This window comes from Peromyscus californicus, unplaced genomic scaffold (assembly GCF_007827085.1).
Source record: "Peromyscus californicus insignis strain IS unplaced genomic scaffold, ASM782708v3 Scaffold_25__1_contigs__length_3188244, whole genome shotgun sequence".
In the NCBI taxonomy this organism is placed as follows: Eukaryota; Metazoa; Chordata; class Mammalia; order Rodentia; family Cricetidae; genus Peromyscus; species Peromyscus californicus.
The window spans coordinates 2,227,670-2,247,188 of NW_026294536.1; the positions used below are offsets into that span (position 1 = coordinate 2,227,670).

General features: G+C 43.4%; 1 protein-coding gene across 4 annotated transcripts in view; it reads left to right on the forward strand.

Annotated features, from left to right (window-relative positions):
• Tp63 (tumor protein p63) overlaps positions 1-19,519 on the forward strand; it is a 205,464-nt gene that overhangs the window by 160,657 nt on the left and 25,288 nt on the right. For 2 of the 4 annotated variants that reach the window (XM_052753869.1, XM_052753871.1), the window contains exons 5-8: positions 14,188-14,374; positions 16,204-16,319; positions 17,608-17,717; positions 18,428-18,564. In XM_052753869.1, the coding sequence (XP_052609829.1) occupies positions 14,188-14,374; positions 16,204-16,319; positions 17,608-17,717; positions 18,428-18,564 (550 nt within the window). The remainder of the gene's footprint in view (positions 1-14,187; positions 14,375-16,203; positions 16,320-17,607; positions 17,718-18,427; positions 18,565-19,519) is intronic. The other 2 variants (XM_052753870.1, XM_052753873.1) reach the window with 1 other exon arrangement.

The following is a 19,519-nucleotide window of genomic DNA, read 5'->3' on the forward strand; positions in this document are numbered from 1 at the left end:
GCCACTACCTGGTTCTTTTTAGAGTAGGTATATGAATGGAATGCCAAAAAAGCGTCATTTTTGCAGGGAAAAAAAAAAGGTGCTGTTGAGTATGGTAGCATTTTGTCAGAAGTGCCTGAGCTGTTACACAGGGAGACAGCTACAGATGCCTCCAACACCAGATGGTTTTTTAACACGTTCTTTTTCAGAAGGATATTGCTCTCATTAGGAACTAGAGATTGAGGAATAGTTTACCATGAGGCATTTTTAGAAAAGAGTGAGTATGCCTGTATAAGCATGGGCAGTGAGTTCCATTATAGCATCATAGGAGGACAGGGAAGGACAGCCCCAGCTTCAAACATGAGGCTTTGTCATGGAGTAGGGAAAAGACACAGCCCTGTGGCAGTGAATGCCCTGAGTCCCCGGAAGAACTCAATGAGGAAAGGTGACTTCCCTGATAAACTAAGGTCAGGCTGAGGAAAGAGAAGGGGCAAAAGGTTTGGGTGTTATTTGAGGTAGCTCAGCGCATTAGACGCTACTGGGAACCTTGAGTCACTCTGAGGGAGAGGAAGGACTTTCTCCACCTTAGGGCAAATAATGGCTAAGGGCAGAGCAATCTCCTAGACCAGTGGTTCTCAGCCTTCCTAATGCTGGGACCCTTCAATACAGTTCCTCATGGTGTAGTGACTCCCAACCATACCATTATTTCATCGCTACTTCAGAACTGTAATTTTGTGATGTTATAAGTTATAGTATCTGATATGCAGGCTCTCTGATATGTGCTCCTCAAAGATGTTGTGACCTATAGGTTGAGAACTGTTGTCCTGGGTGGATGGCTGTTTATGTGTGGAAGAGAAACAGTGTAATTGAGAGAGATGGGAGGAGAGAGAGAGAGCACAGGGCCTATATGTTTTCATTCCTATAAAGCTTTCTTATCTGCCCCTCAACCCTGGAGGGCCAGAGAACGTCTCTGGGAGAGTTACAGGTGTGTTTCGCTTGAAATGATTACAGGGTTGCAAATGAGAAGTCATGGGTTCTAAATTCTAACTTACTCCTTGTGTGGGGTTTTCTCTGGGCCTCTCAGTCTTTAGGGAATTGAGCTGAAGTGCCCAGTGGAGGTGAGGAGGGCTGTTTTCTACTCCTCCCTACCCCAGAGTGGAAGAATCGGACTCTATAGATGATCCCCGTTTCTCCTCTCATATTCTGCGGACTGTCTCACTGAGGAAGGCTGTTTGCAAATGTTGGGCCCGAACGGAGGAGACAGTCTACCTGAAGTTTCCTCTCAGCTCTACAAGTTACTAAGCGTGTCAACCTTTAACTCCCATCACACCGCGCACACACAGCGTTCATTCTCTCTAGCCTTCCACCCCTGGTGAGTGTGACCTTTGGGAAAGATGTGAAAACAAACTACTATGTGTTGAGCACCTGAAGACAAAGGCCTCTCGGGGTCAGCTTTGAGAAGGTGACTGTGTTCTTGGCTGGGTCCTGTTAACGTGGGTGACTTTGACAGTTGAGACTACATGGAGGCCCTTTCACTCTGCAGAGGAGATAGAGTTGCAAAATTACCAATCTAGTGTGTCAGATCTTCCTTAACTGACTTTCTAAACTCATATCCTTAGGCAAGTAGGAGGCTGGCAGGCTTCACCCCAGCCCCTGCCCGAGGATGGTGCCAATATGCTTCTCTCTAGTCAGGAAGGCAGAGCTGTCTCCCCATTGGTAGGTGCCCCAGCCAGCCACAGATTTGCCTTTGACCTCCTGGCAAGTCCCAGGGCATGGCATGCTCCTCTCTCTGGAACTACTACTGCAGGATGAGTATCCAGTATCCCCTGTGCCCCACCTGCCAGGCCGGGTGGACCCACTGCCTGGTCTTCACAGTAGGTAGTGAGCAGACAGCCCACCTGCTGGATGTCAGCATCTGCGGGCGAGGCCCTGGGAAGAATGCGCCGCTCCCAGCCTCAGCTCAGGTAATTAATCCTCACAACTGACAGGTGGCAACAGGCGGCCCTTTGGCTGGGGCTGTCAGGAAAAGTGCTGGGAGGAAGGATTTTTTCCCCCCCTTTAACTATCAAGAGCACAATTCGTACATGTCTGGCAGCTAGACGGCTGTGGCAGGAAGAGAGGTGGGGAGAAGTGAATACCTGCCAGGTGGCTGTGGGGCCAATGTGGGGATCTGCTCCCGTAGATTATGGTGGCCTGAGGTCTGCCTGTGAGCTCACTTGCAAAGCCCTTCTTCGCTCTAGATGGAGTTTTAAGGTAAAACAACCCTGTATTAACCAAGAAGTTGGGGGCCAAAGTGATCTTGCCCACAAGGTTAGGGAAGTCATTAGTAAGATAGGGGACTCTGCTCTCGACTTCCTGCACCTAATTCCAGAAAGGGAGAGAGAAAAGTATGGCTCACGTCACCACAGAGGATAAGTAGTGGCTTCTTGATTTATATTTTGGTTTTTAACCAAACTTCTGAATATTCCCTCTGCCACACTCCCCAAATCCCATACTCACTGCCCCCTTTTCTTTTTGGGGTGCTTTGGTAAACTGCCCACCATAGAACACTCACTGCCTGGAATTTTGTTTAGAATAGGCAAAAATAACTTTGAAATTAGTTTTTTTTTAATTAAAAACACTATTTCTGGATGTGAATGTTTTAGTGTTTCTCCACTGAGTTTTTAGAGAACACAATTCATACTTGAATCTATGTCAGCTCCTAAAACTCTGTGACTGTTATTCAGTATATTTTTTCTCAGATCAAGTCTGCTTGGCTCTCTGAGTACAGCTCAGATGTTAGTATGAGTATGTCAGTAAACTGATGTTGGGATTAATTTTCCCAAACCCCTGAGGAAAACTGAGAGCTGGCCATGGATTTCTGCCTTTCCTGTATCTGATTCTGCTGCAGATTAATCTCTACTTTACACACCACGTGCCGGCACCTCTTTGTGTCCTGTCTCAACACTACATGGGCTGTGCGACTTCCTCTTCTATCAGCTCCAACTATGACTTCATCACACCCATCCTTACTGTTGTGAAGGTCGAATAAATGTGGTCATTTTCAAGAATACAGTTTAGAAAGGGGAAAAAATGGTCACTGGATGCCTTAAGATGGCACTAAAACACTCAAAGACTGACTTTGAACTTGTAATATTAACGGCTCATTTGGGGTACATGGATGTGGCTGCTTTTGACACTGACTGGTTTTTTTTGTCAGGTTCTTGGGGTTATCCAGGCACTACTAGACACATCTGACCTCTTGTGTTCTTTTGAGCTCTCTTTAAAGGGGAATCAGAAATCAGAAATCCATCTTACATTTTCTCTTAGTGAAGGGGAACTATCTTTCTATTTGTAAATTCTGATGATTTTTTCTTTCCTAATTTTAAATAAACCTGAACCTATTAATAATACATGGAATAAAATAAGACCAATATATTTATGGATGTATTTAATATGTGTTAGATTGCTGCTCCTCTTCAGACCCAGCCTTGTTCTCTGGGTAGGTGATTTGCTCCAAATGTTAATAAAGGAAGAATTCACTCGTTGTGCCACAGATTGCTTCTCTACGGGTTATGGTGTGCGTGGTATTACATTCAAAGAGAATGGTAGACTATCTCCTTGTAGTAAATAGCATGGCAGATGTAGGTTGGTCTGGCATTAAGGCATCAGGATGGCTTTGACATTGTTTGGGTAGCTGCTGCCCTTAAGAAGGCTTACAGACTTATTGATTAATCCTTGCATGGAAGTTCATTCCACCCATATTGAATTTAACACACTGTATTTTTTTTTCTGGAAAAGAATGAAAGAGTTAACTTAGGTTTGCTTTGTGTTGTTTTGATATAGTGGGGAGGGAAAGTCTTAGCTGTGCCTTCAGGAAAGGGAGCTGCTGCAAACGTAGGCAGGTGTGTACTGATATTAGCTGGCATTTCTATGCACCGTGGTACCAAATTACCAGTCTAGCAGCCAAGAGCGTGTAATATAGTATGTCACTGAGGCAGGTGGTGGCAGTGGGGTCCTCACCACTGGAATGCTCTCCTGGCCCTCCTTTCTATTTGCAACATATTATTAGCCAAGGAGCCGAATCTGCCCTTGTTTCACCAAATCCCTTGGAATAATTTTATTTGAGCATATGATATTTGGCTTCAAGCAGCTTTCCTCTCAATATGCCAAAGCTGTCCCCCTCGTTCCCAAAACAAAACAAAACTTCAGTAAAGCTTCCTTTCCCATTCGGTCAGGGATATTGATAGCATGGAAGAGCTGAGCTCCGCCACCGCTATCCAGCACTGCCCTTCCAGGTCACTGAAGAAAGAATTTGTTCATGTTGATGTTTAAACTCTAATGATTGTCTATGGGGAACTTGGTTGAGACCTTACATGAAATTAGGCTCCCCGTTCTTGACCAAGAGCTGGGGCTTCCTTATCATGGATAGGAATTAGAATTAAATATGCCTTTGTGGGTATCTAGATGCATGCTGGTTTCTACTCTTTTATATGTTTCCAAAGAGAGACTGTGCCACATTTTATCTCATTTTAAAAAGTCACTTGAGCAGTGTGAACCTGAGAACAGTGTTGCTAGGAGATTTATCACCTATTATAACATATTCAAAGTAGAACAACCCCTGACAGGCCTGTCCAGACCACAGCCTACATGCGGGCTAACAAAAATCATACACATCCTTAAAATGCTATGTTATTATTATAAGAAACTTTTGTAATCACTTGCTCAGGTCTCAAGCATGGGCTTTTTACATGAGAATCTATTGTCCCAATGTCAAAAAGTTGTTGTGTAGGATAGCTCAGTGGATAAAGACACCACCATCTCAAACTTGGTGACCTAAGTTCAATCCCTTAAATCTATGCCAAGGAGTAAGGAGAAACTGATCCCCCAAGGTTGTCCTCTGACTTGTGTATGCATACTGTGGCACATCTGAGTCAAGTCCATATATATATATACACACACACACATATATATATGTATATTTATACACACACACGATGATGATGATGATGATGATGAAGAAGAAGGAAGAAGAAGAAGAAAAGAAGGAGAAGGAGAGGAGGAGGAAGAAGAAGATGGACATGCCTGCAAGATCTTCTCAATGAGTACCCTCCTTTATCCATCTGGATGATAACTCAAGGACTCGGGGCATCATGTGAGTTGTCTGCAGCTACTCAGGGAATCATATGTTTGTGATTTCTTTGGAGGAGTCAATTACTTTTATCTTTGGAACCAAATGATTTCAAATGTGCTTCTTCATTCCCCTTCCCCCCATTTTCTCTGTCACAGCACTTGGTTCTATAATTTCACATTAATACTCTTGCCGGGTGGTGGTGGTACACACCTTTGATCTCAGTACTAAGGAGGCAGGGACAGGTGGATCTCTGAGTTTGAGGCCAGCCTGGTCTACAAAGTGAGTTCCGGGACAGCTAGAGCTGTTACAGAGAAACCCTGTCTCAAAAAACAAAAAAACAAAACAACAACAAAACTCTCATAGAGAGCCACACCTGCACTCTCCGCCTTACCTAAGATGCAGCAAGATCAGTAGACGGCAGCTGAGACTCACCCCAAGACCTCGGGAAGTAGGTTATTCAGCAAGCAGTAGACATTTTATGTTACAGTTACTTTTGACTCCCGTCTGAAAATATGCTTACATTTAAGGAATAAAAGTGCAGAATGAAAAATGGATGTCTGACAACCAAAGCCAATGACGGCGTCCTTGCAGCCCTGCTGAAAGTTGATGATGTTTTAGAAAAATGGCCTCCGCGCAGACTACTCGTTTCTGTAGTCTTGTGCTTTTGTGACTGAGTGTTTATTCAAGCTCACCGTCATCAAACAGAGCAGTTCGACCCTGGGCCTCTTCTCTAAAGCTGGTCATGCTCAAGGTCTCATTGGTCTTCATGTCAAAGTCTGCCTGCCAATCTCCTCTCTGGGGCTTCGGATTCTTATCTGGAAATCTGGTAGCTAAACCAAATGATCCTATAGCTCAAAACTCCTCGAGCTGACTTTCTAAGAAAACCTTAGCAAAGTGATCTGAAGCTCCAAATGCCTTGAGGTTTGGTGGCTGAAGGATGGAAAGGGAATCAAGGGCTGCCCTTGAAGATACCAGGCAGGTTTTTCTACAGAAACTCTGTAATTAGAATATGCTATGTTATGAAAGCCGTCCCTTACAAAAGCAGGGACGTCTGAGTCCACTTCCTGGATGCCCAGATTAGCTTCAGAATGCCTTCATGTCCTCCATGTTGAATGGTCCTTCATTTCCCCTCGGTCCCTCTGCTCTCTCTTCAGACCTTATATTCTAGTTGTAGAACTAATTTAATACGCATGTCTCCTTTAAGCCGACACATTGATGGAAAAGGGTATTGCTGCAAGACTGAGTCCGGTGCAAAGAACGTGCTTAATACATAATTGTTGACTTCATGAATAAGCTTTATCCCTTTATGGCTATTTTATATGCGAAAATTAAAGGGAAATGAAGGTTTGGATAATATTTCCTCTGGGTCCTGGCATATTCTGTGGCTTCTGAAATCACGGATGTTACAGTTTTACAGGTTACTGATGCTTATCCTACCTTTACAGAAGGAAAACATAAATTAGGGGGCTAGAGACTTAGCTCAGTGAAAAGCACAAGGGAGTTTTATCCTCAGCACAAAAAAACTCATAGTATGTTAGTCATTCTAATTGTTACTGTGACGAAATATCTGACGGAAACAGTTTAAAGAAGGGAAGAGTAGTTCATGGTTTCAGAGGTGGAAGGTAGAACAGAGTGGAACCTCTCTCTCTATGGGAGGCAGGAAATAGCAGATCAATAACAGGAAATGGCCAGGGTAAGATACAGCCCCCAAGGTTACATCCACAGTGACCTAGTTCTTCCAACACATCCTACCTTCCACAGTGGCCCATGTCCCAATGGTCTACTCAGATTTCAAATCCATCAGTGCATTAAGCCTTCTTTAGGCCAGAGCCTCTTTGTTCTAAGGATGCTTAGCAATGTCCTTATGAGCAGCTGAGGTGTGATTTACTAATCTAAGTTATTTCTTTCTATCTATCTATCTATCTATCTATCTATCTATCTATCTATCTATCTATCTATCTTTCTATCTTTCTATCTTTCTATCTATCTTTTCTTTTTCAAGACAGGGTTGCTCTGTGTAGCCCTGGCTATCCTGGAACTATCTCTACAGACCAGGCTGGCCTCAAACTCACAAGAGATCCACGTGCCTCTGCATCCTGAGTGTTGGGATTAAAGGTGTGTGCCACCACCACCCAGCTCTAGGTATTTCTTAATCTAATTAACAATTAAAATTAAGCATCATAATTCAGAAGTATTCTTGTTTGCTTGTTTTTGGACAGAGTCCTTGCGTGTCCCCGTCTGGCTTAGCCTTGCTGTCCATCTGTTTCTGCCTGTTAAGAGTCAGGGATATATTTGTGTATTACTTAGCTAGGCAGAAATTACTCAAAGGTAAAAAACAGAAAAAAGCAAGTGAGTTAGGATGCCCAAGTAGTTACCATCATTTTAGTATTTTAGGTTGCTTCACAATTTTCCTTACATAAAATACTACAGATAAGTAAAAATGCCCCCCTCTTTCACATCATCTCATCCTCCTCCTTCCTTTTGACTGTGAACTGAATGAACTAGTTTTTTAGGTAGGACCATAGATGGAGCTGCTTGAATAAGTGGTGGATGGGGGGATAGGATTAGGTTTCCAGGTGTATTTTAATCAGCTTTGCTGATGTGCTTGCTGATGGGTTGGCTGTGTGTGTGTGTGTGTGTGTGTGTGTGTGTGTGTGTGTGTGTGTGTGTGTGTTTATGTGTGTGTGATCAGTGAGAGTAGAAAAGCTTCCCAGAGGGCGTAATCTTAAAGAATAATTAGTAAGTTGGCTCCCGGGCAGGAAGTATCAAGAACCAACATTAGGGCAGGGAAAGGAATGAAAAGGTGGACAGGTGGGAGAAAATGTCTGGACTTGACGAAGTCCAGTCCTCTTGTTTTCATCAGAAAAGATATGCATAGATCATCAGGAGATGTTATTACTTAGAACAAAAGATGCTTACAAAAACAATGCCAGCTACTTGTTTCTCCCTTTTCTAAAATCAAGCTGAATGCGTGAGCCGGCTTTAACACAGGGTCCCAGATGTTCAGTAGTCCATGGAGACCTCGCTCAGTTAGTGGGGTCAGCAACACATGGGGGAAAAAAAGGGGTGGTGGTGGTGGAAATCTTTTTTAAAAAACGAATTCTAGTTGAAGAAAATAAAATAACATAAGGTAACAGTGGAGTTAACAGAGCTGTTTTGTTGTGAAGGAGAAAAGGATCCAGTTCCAAAGCCAGGAAACAGACTCTTGTCTGAGAAACAATTACGGGCAACAATTACTGGATTAGAAGTCAGAAGACCAGAGTTAAGTCTGGCTTCTTGAGTTTATCCCCCGCGTCTCTGTACAGTCGCGCAACGTTTCACAAACAGCAAAACAAAAGTGGCAGACGTTGGCTCTGACTGGGTCCTGGTATATTGTTGGATAACAGTGAAAGCAGATGCTGGGGCTGTAGAGTAAAATGAAAGTTAACTAGAGAAGACCAATGTAAAGAGTCGAAGAAAATACCTTAGGAAGTCTAAACAAGTCTTTAGAAGGTGGCTTCACTACAAGTCAGTAAAATGTAGGCACCAGGAAGTTGGAGAAAAAAAATAATAAAGCGAGACCAACAGGCTGAGATGAGAGGTGACTGCAGAAATGGATATAAAGAGCATAAGGAATGACATTTGAAATGCAGAAATTATGTCAATATCTGAAATATAATCCCGCAGAACGTACTGTGGGAAACCTTACACACAGTAGAGATTACAACAGAGAGGCTATCTCAAAATACAAACAAAAGGAAAAGATGCCCTCATATCTTGAGGTAGAAAATAACATTCAGATTTTTTAAAAAATGAAATGGTAGATGTTAATAAGATGTGATGAATAAATACAGAAATCTCATCTTCATGTTTTCTAAGTTAAAACATGCATGATACATTAACTCAATGTATAATTTTTTATGGTTCCAGTTTACTTGAATGTACGTGTACAGGAAAAAAATATCCCAAAGGTTAATGGCCGGTCTCTCTGAACTAGAGAATTATGCTTCAGCAGAAGTAAGACTATATTAGCAGTTTATGTGCTTGTCTGTGTGGAAAATTCTAAGCTACTAGAACTAGTAAGTAAAGTTAGTCAGGTCCCACAGTATGTGGTCATAGAAAAATCAGTTATTTAAGAAAAAGCATACATTTCATGTATTCACAATAAGTTCTGTACATAATCATTTATCCACAGCGGAGAAAACTGGCGACAGTGAAATGGTAAGTGGCAGAACCCTGCTCCTAGGTAAAATAGGATGCTGGCATACGTGACGCCATGCACTTTTCCGAAGTCCCATCCCAGGACATTATGCAGTGTACCTGCCCATTTATATGAAGTTCCACAAAGGTGAAACAAAAGTGAGCACAAGGCAAGCAGACGATTGCTTGGGGCCAGGAGCTGGAGAGGAGTTAATAACAGAGGCAGAGACTCCTCGGGAAGAGATTGAAACCATACTCTATCTGGAATGTGCCTGTGATTACGCAACTCTACCTTTTTCAGAAGTCACCAACTTAAAACACTTCAAAACTGCTGTAGTTAACAGAAAAATCATACAACATTGATCGAAACAAAAGAGACTCACATGCAAAAAATTTTTAAAGCATAATCTAGGCTCTAGAGTTCCAAAACCCCAAGCCAGAGTTGAGGAACAAATTAGAGATGAATTTTGAAAGTCTCAGAAACAAAGAATCACATTGAAATCACTGTATGTGTTCAAACTGCAGTCTCGGCTGGTGTGAATCACCAGGGATTATAAAAATATTGACATAAATCCATTTCCCATTTTTGCTATCTTATATAAACCTGGATAGCTAGAAAAGCTGACAAGGCTACTCGGTAAGGGATAAAAGATGTGGCCAAGTCTGAGAAGTTATTAACAGGTGATAGGCCAGAGAGACTGCAGTGAAAACTGGAAAACCATATGAAAATCATAGTGTCATCATCGAACTGATTTGCCAACAGTGAAGGAAGCCGAGCAATGGAGACTTGCCTTGGCAAAGGAGGATCCTCCCATCCTCTTCCTTCCTTTAGTCTCTGTGTTGCAGACCTGGCCGTTAACCCAGACGCAACAACAGAGTGCAGCGTGGCCCTGGTCAGATACTTTGATTTAGTCAAGTAGGAAACATTGCCAGCACTGGAGAATAGGGAAAGGTACCATCCCGGATGTAGGACTCTCTGGGAATCTCTAAAGTGCCCTGGCATGCTGTAGAGAATTAAGGAAAACCCAAAGTGTACAAGATGGGGAACAGCACGCTTGAATTGTGGGGATAGATGGATGACTCATCTTTAAAGAGACTGCATTGTAAAGTTCGTATCAGAGGCTGGACAGCTGGCTTGGTGGGATGGTGGTTAAGGGGACATGTTGCTCTTGCAGAGGACCTGGATTTTGGTTCCCAGAACCAGCATGGCAGCTCATAACCACCTGTAACTCATTTCCGGGGACTCCAACCAAGGGTCTCTCTGATTTCTTCAGGCACCAGGCATGAACATGGTACAGGCAAAACACACTCATATCCGTAGAATAAATAAATAAATGAGGAGACAAGTTCGTATTGGTAGAACGCAGGCTGAGAAAAGTGCAGTGGAGAAGAGCTAGGCTTTTGAAGGGTGAGAGGTAGGTACACCAGAGCTCAAAGACCCATATAGAGTCTTTCAAGCTGTGGTAGAAAGCATCTGCATTCCTCAGAGCCATACTGGCCAACAGCACTGACAGAAAGCCGAGAGAGCCCCTTTCTCCTAGCCCCGGGTTTCTTCAAAAGTGGAACTTGCTTTCTTTGTATAAGTAAAACAATCAGTGAAAACTAAAGACTGATTCTGCATGTTTAGCCAGGGCCCTTTGGAGCTTTATGTTAGTGCCACTGAAGACTGTATACATTTGAAGTTCATTCAGAAAAGCCCTGGTGCTGGAAATTAGGGACATGTAAAAGTCCAAATTTGTCCCTTCACTAGAGACTAGAAGGATGAGGATCTGCTGTTAAAGGGAGGATGTGGAGCTATGCAATGTCTGTGTATCCTCAGGCAAGGCCGCACTGAGCCTTCATTTTCTTATCTATAAAATAGATGATGACAATGATAATAATAGAGGTCCATTATCTGTTATCTGCAATTCTGAATTCAAAGAGCTCTAAAAACCAAGCTTTGTTCTCTTTCCTTTTGATTTTCTAAGTCTGGGGCACAGTCATCTGTTGGTTAAATCCAACCCAAACTAGGAGGCTTGGGAGTCATCTCCTGGGCAGCATGAACATTTATGGGTTCTGCAGAAGTGTTGACACTGGTCAGAGTGTGCAGGCCTCATTCCTTGTGGCCGGTGTTCAGGATAAACGCTTCGTGAACTTTCTTCCCTCTGTAGTACCTAAACAATTCTGGATACTGAATCCTCTGGCCCTGGGGCTTCCGATAAGGGACAGGGCACCTGTAATCCCTTCCTCATAGTTTTGAGAGAAGGTTCACTTTCTAATAACAGCACTCATTATTTGAAGTCAGAGGCTAGATTGCCCACCTACCTCCCCTGAGGATGAATAAGGATCTGTGCTTGATGAAGCCTCCACTTCTTCCTTTCATTTTGTGAAACAATTGTTTCCTATATCCCAGGCTGCCCTCAAACTCACTGTAGTCAAGGATGACATCCAGTTTCTGTGGTGCTAGGGAATTAAACCAGGCAAACACTGTGTCAACTGGCATGTCTCCCACCCCCAGACTTTTTCTTAGTACCTTTTTTGGTCATTTTAGTCTTTGCAGCTCTGTTTCTAATATATTAATTACTACAATGGGTTGTCACCCTTAGGGACCTGTCCTGTTCTGAACATTTATTCTTTTTTCTTACAATCCTTTCCTTCTTGGTTACCTTCAGCTGTTAGCGGACAGACTGATCTTTTAGTTGCATGTCCTAAGGCTCCATTTGTTTCCTGAAATGCGTAGAAGGACTATATAAAGTCTTTCTTGCAACTAAAATACAAATAGATATGCTGATTCCTTTGGAGTTTTCCATGGAAGTGAGTTTCTAATATGCCCTAAAATGATGTTTCTCTTAAGTCATCATTTAAGACTACAAAAGCAGGGGCTGGAGAGATAGCTCAATGGTTAGGATTTCTTCCAGAGAACCCAGGTTCAATTGCCAGCTCACAATTGTCTGTAACTCAAGTTTCCAGGGACTTCAACACTCTTATACAGACATACATGTAGGCAAACACCAATGCACATGAAATAACAGTAAACACATTTAAGAACACAAGAGCAAAAAAATATTCATCTACATTTCATTCAGTATTTTCTAAAAAGAAACTTATTTCTGTGCTTGATTTTGGGCCTGCTTCCTTTTCTTCAAGCTATAGAAAACCTTTTGACTGTGTTTAATCCTTGGCCTGTGGACTTGGAGGACTGATTTTGCAATGCCCTGCTAGCACTAGGAAACTTTAACTGAAGGTTTCATACACTGAACTACTTGGAAGAAAATGAAGTATTACTTAAATAAATACCCTATTTCAAAAGGCAGTGATAAAGCCAATTTAAATTTTTTTTTTCTGTTTTTGGTAGGTATTATCCTTTAGTCATATTTGTGGTGGGTCATATCAAAAAATGGGTGTCTTTGTCATTCTGGCTCCTGTTCTGTCCTTTCTCCCAGGGAGGATGATGCTGCCAGCGCAGGCCTGCCGCCTTGGGTGTTTACCCTCTGTTTGGATCTGTGTTACTAGGTGCCCACTCTTGGCTGGGATTTCTAGTGCTTGGGTGGTTTTACCTCAGCATTGGAGTGAGTAGGCATGCCACAATGAGGCACTGACCCCGGGAGCTGGGGTGAGAAGGTTTAACGTTAACCCTGATTCAGAGGTAGCAAGAGGAGGCAATGCAGAATGGGACTTGGTCCCCTTATGTCTTGGGCATTTTTAACCACATTTTCCAGTTCTAAGCCAGCTCAGCACCAGGAAATGGACTCTTCCTGGAGAAAACTGAGTAGGAAGGAAACATTTACTCACTCGTTACTGGATAAATCTGCATGGCTGCATCAGCTGCTTCCTATTAGGGTGGCCATTGGGTGAGAGGACCAGACACTTCCAGTGGTTTCTCTGTGTGGTCTCTCTCACTGTGGAATGAGACAGTAAGGATAGAACTCAGGGGGAGCTCTTGTAGAGCAGTGCTTTAGGTATGGATCTCAGACAAAATCTCTCTCAGTATTGCCAGACACCCCATCTTAAAAACAAATTCTATAAACTAATTCCTATGAATCTCTTACAAGGACAAATTATAGTCTGCCAACCATAAAGCTTGAAACATTCTTTCCTGTTTATTTCAGGTAACCTATGAATTTGGTTCATGGTGTTATTATGTTTAATATTATTTTTATCTTAGAATTTCATTACAATGTTTTAATCATATTCGCCCGTCCCCAATTCCAGATCTACCCTCTCCTCCCTACCTACCCAACTTCCTAAAGTCCTTCTCCCTCCATTTCTAACTCATGGAGTCCATTTGAACAGCCCAAATACTATTAAGTGCAGAGCCTACTCTGGAGTTTGGTCCACCTATCAGAGGCCACACCCTTAAAGAAAGCTGACTCTCCCTCTCCCAGAAGCTATCAGTTGCCAATACCTTGGGCCTTTTGAAAAAGTCATATTTATAAACCTTCCCCTGTGAACTTCAATTTCCTCAACCCAAAGATGGAGCGGGGAGGCCAGGCTTATGGTACAAGCCCTTTATTCCCAGCCCTTCGGAGGCAGAGACAGGAAGAGCTCTGTGAGTTCCAAGATAAATAGCCAGTGCTATATAATGAGACCTTGTTTAAAGAAAGGTGGAAAAAGTACCAGACAGAGAGAGAGAGAGAGAGAGAGAGAGAGAGAGAGAGAGAGAGAGAACACTAAGGAAATAATAGTATAAATGCACTATGTATTGGAAACAAAATTTTATTTACAGTAGCAAAAATGATCAGTTTAATTATTGATATTGATTAAATAGAACTTCCTGTTACAAAGTTGCCACATGCCACACTTGTCCTAGGCAGAGCTTAGCACACGCCTAGAAAGACTTTCACGCGTGGTCGTGGTTTGCGTGTTCTGATCTGGAGTAACATCTCACACTGGTTCTCTCTCGCTTCCGCCCGTGGGCCCCTCTCCTCTCTAAGCAGTATTCCACGGAACTGAAGAAGCTGTACTGCCAAATCGCAAAGACGTGCCCCATCCAGATCAAGGTGATGACCCCGCCCCCACAGGGTGCTGTCATTCGTGCCATGCCTGTCTACAAGAAAGCCGAGCACGTCACTGAGGTCGTGAAACGGTGCCCTAACCACGAGCTGAGCCGCGAGTTCAATGAGGGTAAGAACGGTGGGCTTCTGGGGTTCTGCTGCTGTCCAACCCAGCTCCTTGAGGCTAAAGGTGCTGCTTCCGATTCCAGACTCAGAATATTGATAAATAAATTGGTGACTTTCCCAGTCACTGAACTACTTATTAATTTATTTTTTTCCAAATGAGAACCTGTGGACAGAATAGCATGGTGGTAGTTGTGGCTCTGGTATCCTTTGACTTGGGTGCCTTTCCCAGAGTGATATTCAAGTTTAGAGAAGTTGAAGGCAGGGGAAAACTAGAAGAAGGAGCATAAAAGAACAGATCTAATGAGCAAATGAAAAAGTAAAGGGAGAGAGAATAATAAAAATTGAGGAGAACAATGGGTAAGAGGAATAAATAAAAGACAGAACAAATGGATAGTGGGAAGAAAGACAGGTGTCCAGGAAGGATCTTAGGGACCCCCTTTAAGTTCTGTACCCATGTGTAATCTATTCCCACCTTCTGAGCCCCAAATCCAACAGCAATGTTATAGGAGAGGTGAGTGCTCCCAAGGGGTCACACAGTTCTGATATTGTAGTTCCGTGGAGGGAAAGGAAAGCAAAGAGTACCAGAACTAGAAAGGAATCCTCCAGAGGTGCAGGAAGGGTTTGAGTTTAGAACGTTTCACAGAAAACACTGCGAGTGTAAAGGTGAGGAGGTAGTTGGCATGTATGAATATAGGGCACAGAAGAGATTGTGTAAAAAGTTCATGGAAGAAGAAAGAGGCTGGGTAAAGATTTAGACGGAGAAAATACAGCCAAATATCCCTGACTGATTTTTATACAATAATTTCTAGTTTTGTCTACATGACTGCATTATCCATCTCTTTGTGTCTTGCCTTATGCTTAACAATATACTGTAAAAGATATCCTGCACATGCAGGTTTCATCCTCAGTTTGCCCAAATGTCAGTGTTCCATCAAAATGACAATAATTTAGAGGTTTCCATCATTTTTAACATAATTTTGTTTTAGTCAGAATAACCAGTGCTGCCGAGAATATGTTGATATTCTTAGCTTTTTCCTTTTATTGAATAGTTTTCACAGACTGGCACTTCATACCCCAAGGGTAAAGATGGCTTTATGGTCCCTAAGTCTCAGAACACTGTCTTTTGGAGCGTTGCCAAACATCACAGTTTTATAACGTTGCTTGGGCTTTTTGTAAAACCTGCTCCCTTGTCTCCAACCGGGGCCTCTTTCAACACAGTAGAGCCAGAAAGTTTCTTATCTTTATAACTAAAGCCAGGTCTAAAGATGGTTAGGAGAAGGAAAAAAATAAAGATCGACAGTGCTCACCACCTTCCAGTGTTCAGCTTGTCTTGTTTCCAGCGGTGGGGCTCGAACCCAGGGCCTTGCAAATGGTAGGCATGTGTTCCTTCACTGAGTTATATCCTCAGCTAATTTCTTCTACTTCTCATTTAGTATTTTTTTTCCAGTCAAAGTCTTAGGCTGTACTTTTTCGTTTGTTTTGTTTGATTTCCGTTTTCCAAGGAAACTAGGAAAATTCTATGCGATTGGATGAAGTCAGAGTGTGGCACAGAGTCCTAGGAAAGCTTGGATAGTTAACCTTAAGTTGTGGAACATAGAACCATCCCCTAGACATCGGTCATCATAAAGCTCATTGTGTTGGTGGGAAGTGTTAGGTGTCATCCATGTTAGACAGTTGGCAACAAGGTCGACCCTTTTCCTGAGGATGTGTGTTTCCTTTATGACACAGAGGGTGTCCTTGGCCACCACCATCATTCTTTCCATGCTGCTTCATTTCATAGTCTTTATTATTAGGGTATGTAAACTAACTGTTTCGTCTTTTTCTGACTTACAGGACAGATTGCCCCTCCTAGTCACTTGATTCGAGTAGAAGGAAACAGCCACGCCCAGTACGTAGAAGATCCTATCACAGGAAGGCAGAGTGTGCTGGTCCCTTATGAGCCACCCCAGGTAAACAAGCAAACAAGGTGGGCAGACCTGCAGCTGGGCTAGCAGGCCAGAAGGAATGATACACATCTGGCAACATGCGGCATCTAACGTTTATCACTGTGTTCACCTTTGCTACCAAATACTTCCAGAACATTCTGTTAATGTCTCTTGTTCCCATATCACCCCTTTAAAAATTCTAAACACGTGGCTGGAGAGATGGCTCAGTCCTTAAGAGGACTTGCTGCTTTTCCAAAGGACCCTGGCTGGTTCCATTTCCAGCCCCTCCCCTTCAAACATGCACATGGTTCCTCACATCTGCCTGTAACTCTGGTTCCAGAGGATCGAATGTCTTCTCTGGCTGGTGGGGGCACCAGACACACATGGTGCACATACATCATGCAGGCAAAATGCATAAAATAAAAATGAATAAATCCCTTTAAAATTGAGTGTGCACTGAATTTCCTTGGTAATGGGGCTCTGCCCATGCAGCTCACCTCACAGCTTGGAGGTTAGTTTTATACGAAGCCCAGTCTTAACTAGATGGCAGGGAATTGATAGTGGGTGTAAACAAATGCTAGATGTATTTTATTTTATAGTAGATTGTAAATGGATGAAGCTACAACACATGATGTAGCTGAAGTTTCCCTGAACAGATGGTACATTTACAAATGTGTTGTATGAAGCAGAATTGAGTAGTGGGAAGTACACAGTAGTCAGAAGACCACAGGACTAACAAAGCCAATCTGCTGAGGTTGACTAGCAAGCTCTGAGCTCTTGGGCATGTAACTCCCATGCTATGTGACTCTGTGGGCTTGACTTGCCTTATGCATAGTTGAACGATTTAAGTTTAGATTTAATTCTGAGGGTGTTTTAGCTCCAGGATATTCTTCATGAAGATGTACATTCAAACCTATGTAATATTGAGTTGGCTTCGAAAGGAAAATACCTTTTGGAGCATTGCTGCTATTTTGGAGCATTTTAAAAAAAAAGAAAAAGCTCTCCTTCCCCAGAGATATCTGTGTGGTATAGACTGAAGTGAGTGATTTGAATCAGCTTGCAAAAGAACAAGGTCCATGTTGGCCATGTTGTTCCAATGTTGAGAACATTAGTGTGAGGATCTATTGGAAGCAAGACAAAGGGATGCTCTCCAGTGGGTCGTACGATACCCTTTCCTAGAAGGAAAGATGCCACCAGAAGCAGAGTTCTTTCCCAAGAGGGCCGAGGCAAGAGGCAAAAGCATCAGCTCACACCATCCTTGGCACAGGTTGCATCACATATGGACACACATGTTTCTTTTTCTCCTGCTCAGGTTGGCACTGAATTCACAACAGTCCTGTACAATTTCATGTGCAACAGCAGCTGTGTCGGAGGAATGAACCGCCGTCCAATTTTAATCATTGTTACCTTGGAAACCAGAGAGTGAGTGGCATGTGTGGAGCTGCAGGCTCCTAAGCAGTCATAGGCGGGCGATGAAGTAGAACCCTGTGTTCTTCCACACTCCTTTTGCGTGCACAGTGGAGAGGAGCCCCAGATTTGGCGCTTTGTGCTATAAACCCACTGTGAACCCTCAAAAGATCTGAGAAAGTGGAGGCAGAGGAGGGTGGGTCAGGGAAGGGGGTAAAGGAGCCAAGGGGGCATGCAAAAGTCGCTTCAGACCTGAATTCTTGATATTTGACTGGAATTGTTTCTGATAGACAGTGTTTGTTTTCCTGTGACCCCCCAAGCATTTACCAGTTTCCTTGAGAAGTCTGAGCTGCCTCAGGGGATTTTATCCAGGGCCATCCCCTGGCTTAACTCAAGTTTCCTTCAAAATATGTAGCTAAGTGCAGCTGTTCAGCTAATGGCTCGGAGCTTCTTTGTAGAACAAATGGAATGTTCTTCATTCACGTGGCTTGTGGCACGCGCGCAGCTCTGTGTTCTGCCAGGTGTTTCTGGGGGCTTGCTTTGAGCAGGCATGCTGAAGAAGGGTGGCGAGGGTACCAGCTGAAGCAGGCATGCTGAAGGGTGGCGAGGGTACCCATATGATGGCCAGCATCAGGAGAAAGACAGTGGGAGAACTCCAGGGGGCTTCGTCACCTGCCACTTTAACCTGTTTGGTTTTTTTTGTTTTTTTTCTCTCTGATTTCTAGTGGGCAAGTCCTGGGCCGACGGTGCTTTGAGGCCCGGATCTGTGCTTGCCCCGGAAGAGACAGGAAGGCCGACGAAGACAGCATCAGGAAGCAGCAGGTGTCAGATAGCGCAAAGAACGGAGATGGTACGAAGCGCCGTAAGTAGATATAGTGGCCAGATGGGGCGGGGCCAAGGCATCTCTAGATACAGGACTCTGCAGTTTTGGAAGGCTGTACAAGGAAAACTGTGAGGTTTAGCAGTGAGTGTGAGCTGAGGACTCAGAGAAAGTAGCAGTATGGCTAGTACAAGTGGAGGAAATGTGCCGGGCCCCAGAGCACACTACTGCTTGCTTAAGCTACAGTCATTGGTTGGAGATCTTAGTATGAGATTACTCAGAATCTGATTTCCACACCCATAGCATCAACAATACCTGGAAACTGGGCATATTCTCAGGCTCTGCATTTGCTGTTTCTGATGTCCCAGCAATCTGTGTTTTTTATAAGCCCTCCACCTGGGTCGAATGTGACCTAAAGCTGCAGGTGTCTATTTATCTCTCAGCTCTTAAGCATGGGGCTAAAGTGGTACCTGTTCTCCTCAGGGCTCTAAGAAACAGTGCCATTTGAGAATATATTTCCTTAGGCACAGTCCAGGGATGTGCAGATGTGGTCGCACTGAGCCTGGACTTCATGTGTTGACCAGAATGAAGCCTCAACTACCTTATCATTTGGTATTAAACTTTGATTAATTCTCACTTTTTTTTTAAATGGGACATTTCAAGAAACCTGTAGAACAAACTTTTAAAAGCAGAAATGCTTCCATTGGAAGGGGTTCATGTGACCTGTGGTGTACGCCTCCACCTCAGTCACCACCACAGAGTCCTGAAGGCCAGCCGACGTCTGCAAACTTGTTCTACGTGTGCTGCTGACTTATAGAGAAATGTTATTCTAGAAAGCAAGTTGCATAAACATAAGCCCAATGGCAGCTCAACAAGTTATTTTGGGTTTTTTGAAGAAAAGATTCTACTCTGTGCCCCACCTACACCTGGAAATTTCTATGTATACCAGGCTGGCTCACATCGGCTATCCCTCTTCAGTAGTCTGTGTTCTGGAATT